We start from the raw sequence: 6635 nt of genomic DNA on the forward strand, positions 1-6635 counted from the left end.
TTAGAGTTGGAATTATGTTTAGATGGCCTTCTAATTTTTGGTTTGTTAAAAGATTACTGTCTTGAGTTTTCTAGGGTTTAGTTTCACTCCTTTTGTTGCAGTTTTACATTTATTATCCTTTGGTGAGCTGGTTTTCTTGAAAGATACTGTGTAAATTTTTTTTTTTATATCATGGAATATATTGGTCTCTCTGAGGTAATTGAGTGTTTTGCTGGGCATAGAAGCCTGGGCTGGCATTTGTGTTTTCTTAGGGTCTGTATGATATATTTCCAGGATCTTCTGGCTCTTATACTCTCTGGTGAGAAGTCTGGTGAAATGCTGAATGGTCTGACTTCATGTGGTACTTGACCTTTTTCCCTTACTGCTTTTAATATTCTTTCTTTGTTTTGTGCATTAGGTGTTTAGATTATTATATGACAGGAGGAATTTCTTTTCTGGTCTAATCTATTTGGTGTTCTCTCTGCTTCCTGTGTGTTCATGGGCCTCTTTTTTTTTTTATCATTTTAGGTCAGGAATGTTTTCTTTTCTAATTTTGTTGAAAATATTTACTGGCCCTTTAAGTTGGGAATTTTTGCTCTTTTCTATACCTGTTATCCTTAGGTTTGTTCTTCTCATTGTGTTCTGGATTGCTTGGATGTTTTGAGTTAGAAAGTTTTTGCATTTTGCACTTTCTTTGACTGTTGTGTCAATGTTTTCTATGGTATCTTCTGTACATGAAAGTCTCTCTTCTATTTCTTGTATTCTTTTGGTGATGCTTGAATCTATGACTTCTGATCTCTTTCCTAGGATTTATATCTCTGAAGTTTTCTCCCATTGTGATTTCTTTATTGTTTCTACTTCCATTTTTAGATCCTGGATAGTTTTGTTCAATTCCTTCACCTGTTTGGTTGTGTTTTCTTGTAATTTTTTAATGGATTTTTGTGTTTTCTCTTTAAAACCTTCTCCCTTTTAAATCTGTTCTCCTGTATTTTTTCAAGGGGGTTATTAATATCTTTCTTAAAATCTTCTATCAGCATCATGAGATGTGATTTTAAGGATCTATGGATGTAGGAGTCATACAGCAAGTGTCATGCTCCCGAGGTCCTCATAAATCACTAAATCAGGAGAGCTAAAGAGCAGGCAGTACACATCAGGGCTTAGGATTTCTGCAGGGGAGCCAAAATCCAGAAACTCAGGTTACATTTGGGGTCATAAGGAAGGATCTTGGTTACAGGACCCAGGAGGTCCCCTCATTCACTCACTATCAGCCCCACATTTTTTCTGGACATAGAGACATATATTTAAGTGCAAGGGTAATCATTTATTGAACAGGAAGAGGAAGAAATTCATGAAAAAATTGTCATGGGTATATCAAAGAAAAATTTAAAGAAGTCTTTGATTCTTGATGAGGTATCCTAGGTAACATGTGGATAGACTGGAATTGGACTTCTCAGTGAGACAGGATGGAATGCAGATCACAGAATTTATACTGGGGATGCTGTATGGATAGGAAGGGATGATGGTGGAGTCCTGGTGAGAAGTCTCCACTCAACACTGTAAGCCAGGAAGAAAGAATATAGAAACTCATTAAACACTTCTTGGATTGACTTCGGGACAGTGAGACATTCTATTATATAGAACAAAGGGGATGAAGAAATGGATCTTCCCTTGCAATCTAAGTGGAATTATTGGCCAGAACACAGGGATGAAAGTCAGAATAAATGACCGTAATGGAAGATATGAGGCTTGTTTCCACAACCTTTGTCATAAGAAGCTCTGAAGAATGTTAGGTAAATTGTAGAATAATGATAAAAGCCTTGGCTACTTTTAAAGACTTCACACATTATATGAGTGACATCTTGTACTATGTGAGAAAGGAGGGCCATAGCAATTTGCTCTCCAACCTGGTTGAGAAGTAGTGATCAGGGACCTCCACTGCCAGGTAAGAAGCCAAGGTTGTACAGAGTTCAGATTAAGATGTTATATTCTCGAGTGGGATGGGGGGGGGGGTCCACAGACACTAAAGAACAGTTATACCACAACCTGCCATTCTGTCTGTTAATGATATTGAACCCATCGCTGAGCCATTTTTATACAACCATACATCAACTATGTAAAACTCAAATCCTTATTTTCTTGGCTAAGTCTTGGGTCACTTTACTTCCAAGCTCAAAGTAGGACTAGATCACAAATCCAGACAATTCAAAGCCAATTATCAAGCTTTCCTAGAAGATTCTTCATCGAACTATTTTTTAATGTAATTTGGGTGCACAACATTAATACTTTGGGAAGGGCCTCTCCATGAACACCAACCCACTCCTTGCTCTCTTTGGATATTGCCCACCTGGAGGCTCAGGCCATTCTTCATTCTCGGGCCTGGAGGCAGCGATCTGTAGTGTGAGAACAAGAACATGTTCAGGTACCAGGTCCACTTTATTTCCCCAAGAATAAGGATAGGACTCTCCAGCATTCAAAAATGACTGGTAGCCAACTAGGTTTGTTTCCTCTATGATAAAATATTCAGGATGAGAAAAATAACTGAATCCTGACTTACTGGCATTGGATAGGTCAATGATATTTTCTCTAAGGATTCCATGCTTCTCACATAGTTGTGCAAACCTTTCCTTGATGTCTGAACTCAAATCTGGTTCTCGGCCTGTGAGAAGAGCAATAGTGAGTATAGCAGCTATATTGTGTGCATTGACCACAGCCTGAGTGAGGGGACAGGGACTTCCCCATAAGGATGGGAATATTTTTTGCCAACACAATTGACAGGCATTGGTATGATCTATCCTGGATTTGGCATTCATAGAACATCTTTCAGTCACACTTAGAGATTTCAGAATGCTTCCATTACTATGCTCAAGGGTTGATGGGGAGAGCATCAATCTTCAGGAGGTTACAAAGAGGTAGGCCCAAGCTGGGAAGACCATATTAAAGCTAGAGGTTCTTCGTTCTTTTCCCATCCGAGGATCAGTTTCTGTGTGAAAATACTTTACCATAGAGCCCCATCAGCTGGAAGGTTTCCCCATCCTTTTCGTTAATGAGATGAGCCATAAGAAAGTTATCATAGTCTGTCTTAGGTATAGTAAATGTATTGAATCCATCATCTGTGGAAGAAATGGAACACAGCTCAGAAATTTTTTGTTCTGCAGGAAATTTTGGATACCCTTTTCTTGTTTTACCCCAACATAAAATCAGTAAAATACATATCGTGGAAGAGATGGGTGAAGTGTCTGAGCCTTTCTGTCTTTAGTTTTCTGAACTTCAAGAAGTAACTGCTAAGAAAAGGGACTCTGAGAGGTCCACACCACTAGTGAACAGTCAGCCACAGCAGCACCACTCTCTCATCATTTTCTAGGCTTACCTCCCTCCCTCAGCAGCTTCAAGCAATATGTTTCTATCTTTTATAAGTTTGCTGTATCAAACATCCACTGCTACACCCTAAGCGATTAACACCAGTACTAGCCTCCAGGCAGTATCAGATAGATTCCATCTCCCCCTACTTATCCTACTTTCCTGCCACAGGGTGTTAGCTATAAGATGGCACCAGTTTTACTAGTAGGTGCAAGTTCCTGAGTTCAAACTGCAGCAAAACACACACAACAATAACAACAACAACAACAACAACAAAAACAACACACACACACACAAACACACACACTAAAGGTATTAAGTTTTACTAATCATCTTGTGGATAGATATATAGATTTTATGTACTCACACGTCACAGAATATTCACCAGCCTTTTCTGTTTTGTCAGCAACCATAGATAATTCCGAGCACTCTTCATCTCTTCTGTAAAACAGAATGAGCTGGTTCGTAAGGGATTTTGATCTGGATGGATTCTGGACCCTGTACTCTGTACCTATCTCCAGTTTCTGATTCCATTTAACTTTTGACTGTTTTTGTAAAATTAGCAAAAGGCTTTTATTTACATTAATTCCTTTATATTTCATGCTTTAGCAATCACAAATTTGCCTAGTATTTTAAAAAAAAAGAAAACAACAATCACTTCTCATCCTTATTACAACTGCAACTACCTCCAAGTTTCACCAGTGCCGGGCTTCAGCCAGCGGTGTAGATTATCAGCCAGATTTCCACCATCTGCCTCAAATTAGCACTCTGTAATGTTGCCTGATGTGGTTCCCAGTACCACAGAGGAGAATTATTATTATCGCCTTTACTGCAGGAAAACGGAAGTACAAAGGGGTGGATTTATTTGGCTAACAACTGGAAAGAAAAATTTGATTCATGATCACATAATCTTAACTTGTGATATACTGGCTCAATAATGTGGTTTCAGAAGTGTCTCTGACCTTTCCTTAAGGAACTCCTAGTGAATTAATTCCTGTCACCAACCCTTGTCTCTGACTTTTGAAAAATCCCTGGTTATGAGATCTTGGTTCAGTGTCAGATGGAGCGTTCTGGTTTAGGATACAGACTTAGTATGTGTGTACAAATGTACATACTGAGAGGCATCTCTTCCCCCAGTCCCGAGTGTTTGTAGGCGTGAGACCATACCAGGTTTCATTTCCTATTTCTCAGCTAAGAGCATCTCACTTACACAGTATGGAATTTAAGAACTAAGGAATTCTCCAAGACATGGATTTGCTCCAGAAAAAGTCTAAAGTTGCCATTATCTTCTATCTTTTCTCTTTTGTCAGAGGCCAGGATAATAGTATGCCATTCCCCATTAATCTGTAATAGATAAGCAAACGGTTAAGGGAGAAGAAGCAGGGATACCACATGCACATGTGTCCACTTGAACTCCAGCCTATGGGTTAGGGCCTGAGCATACACAGGGGTAGAACTCATGCCAGTTGTCACAAAACTTAGCATACTGTCCCTTCCTCTCAGTGAGACTAGAGGTCCCCCAACATTGTCAGTAATGAATAGCTGGTCTTACTTCAAGGTCTGGATCCATTCATTTGTCTAAGAGATTGGGGCACTATACCCATCCCCTCAAAGGACCTACTTGGCTTCAAGAGTTCCCCAAAGCACATTCTGAGTCAGAAGCTACTATTCAGTGATCATACCTTTTCTACATTAAAGTTCCTTCCCGTAGAACTAGCTTCTTCTGCATGGACACACACTAGGGTCAGTCCCAAACACAGCAGCAGCAGCATCTTCATTTTGGTAGGGAATAGGATTGTCTGTCTGTCAGGACCACGTCTTTCTTGTGACCGTGGCTACACTCCACTCCCCAGCCCCTTTGCTTGTTCTTATATACTCTCTGGGTTCAGTGGGGTTTTTTTTGTTGTTGTTGTTGTTGTTGTTGTTTTTTTTTTTTTTTTTTTTTTTTTTTTATCCTCTTCCCATATGGGTCTCCTCTACCTCTGTCAGGCTTTGTGGAATGTTTTCTCATTTATTGATTAGAGGCGAAAAATTGTTCCTTGCCCTTTGCAAACTTGGCAATTTCATAACCTATGGATTGATTTAGTAATCTTATGTTTCTCAAAACATATTCCCAATAAAACAGTGGGTGTTCAAGAGAACTGCCAACTGGAACCAGATGCAACTTTCGATCTGGTTTGGAATCAGAAAGCCAGTTTTGGAGGGAGTACAGACTGAACTGGAAGGACAAGTATGCATAGAATCTTTGCTTTAAGATGAGTATGGAAGAACTTGAGTTACCCAATTTTTGCAAAAGATTCATTTATATTTCATGTGTATGAGCACTGGTTTTTCATGTGTACCTGAGTACCATGTCCAGGCCTGGTGCAGCGGAGGTCAGAAGAAGGAGTCAGATTCTTTGAAACTTGTATTTACTGAGAACCCAGGTTCAATTACCAGCACTCCCATGGCATCCCAAAACACACTCTAACATCAGGAACAGGAAATCACATACTTTCGACCCTTGTGGCCTCCTCTACAAATGTGGTGCATACAAACTCATTCAGTCACATGCAAATAAAATAGTAAATCTTAATTTAAAAAATTATCAAGAAAAGTCTTCCAAGGCTATGGGGATAGCTGCCTGAAAGGCTTCAACCTTTGTACAGACAGCACTGACCTCAGAATCCAAAGTGGTGTCAGTAGCCAGGTTTCATCAACTGTTTACTTTTGAGAACATTGGACTTCAACTGACAAGACATAATCTCATCATTAATGAAAAATACAAGTATTGTTCAAAGTCATATTTGCTGATGGATGTCCAAGTAGAAATCATACTAAAAATCATGTTTCCAAAGACATGCATTTACAAAGGGAACACATTTTGTATCAGTCGACATTTCATTTACCCTGGAACTAGAAACATAAACTAGTGTTTGACGTGAGGAAATAAAGACTTCAAGAAGAAGGCAAGTATGTGATATGCTTTGTTTCAACTTTGCTTCAGCTTTATATGGTATGTACTATTTTATTCTTCGTACCATAGTATTAGTTAAGACTCACAAAGATGATGTAACTGTATAATGTCATTTAGCCAATCAACGTGAGAACTTAGATTTATTCCAAGACTCTCTAACTCAGGAGCCTTTGTTCTTATTGACTCTACTACACAGGTCACGATATTTTTACCATGAATGGGGAATGGTTAAACAGGCAAACAAGGAATAAACAGTGTTGGAGAGTTCCAAACAAGTCAGACTGGCAGGTAGTAGCAAAGAAAGTACACATGTGTTTCTTTAAAATATGGAGGAGTTGGTGTG

General features: G+C 39.1%; 1 protein-coding gene across 2 annotated transcripts; it reads right to left on the bottom strand.

Moving 5' to 3' along the window:
- Positions 1 to 1279: 1279 nt before the first annotated feature.
- Mup12 (major urinary protein 12) lies at positions 1280 to 5315 on the bottom strand. 2 transcript variants are annotated; one of them, NM_001199995.1, is made up of 7 exons: positions 5019 to 5180; positions 4547 to 4680; positions 3704 to 3777; positions 2979 to 3089; positions 2534 to 2635; positions 2324 to 2369; positions 1280 to 1533 (listed from the first exon to the last, which is right to left on the bottom strand). In NM_001199995.1, the coding sequence occupies exons 1-6, from the start codon at positions 5112 to 5114 to the stop codon at positions 2344 to 2346; spliced, it is 543 nt and encodes a 180-aa protein (NP_001186924.1). In that variant the 5' UTR covers positions 5115 to 5180; the 3' UTR covers positions 1280 to 1533; positions 2324 to 2343. The 2 variants fall into 2 exon arrangements, with proteins under 2 accessions (NP_001186924.1, XP_006537547.1); XM_006537484.3 differs by having other exon boundaries at positions 1283 to 1533; positions 2324 to 2410; positions 5019 to 5315.
- Positions 5316 to 6635: the final 1320 nt, after the last annotated feature.

The sequence above is a fragment of the Mus musculus genome, chromosome 4 (genome assembly GCF_000001635.26).
Source record: "Mus musculus strain C57BL/6J chromosome 4, GRCm38.p6 C57BL/6J".
Classification (NCBI taxonomy): domain Eukaryota; kingdom Metazoa; phylum Chordata; class Mammalia; order Rodentia; family Muridae; genus Mus; species Mus musculus.

Excerpts from the sequence above, each read along its gene's own strand:
- Mup12 (XM_006537484.3), bottom strand. The coding sequence starts at position 5,114 with ATGAAGATGCTGCTGCTGCTGTGTTTGGGACTGACCCTAGTGTGTGTC. Across the intron at positions 4,681-5,018 it reads GGAACTTTAATGTAGAAAAG|ATTAATGGGGAATGGCATAC; the intron begins GTATGATCACTG and ends TATCTATTACAG. Across the intron at positions 2,411-2,533 it reads CATTGACCTATCCAATGCCA|TGGACCTGGTACCTGAACAT; the intron begins GTAAGTCAGGAT and ends GGGGAAATAAAG.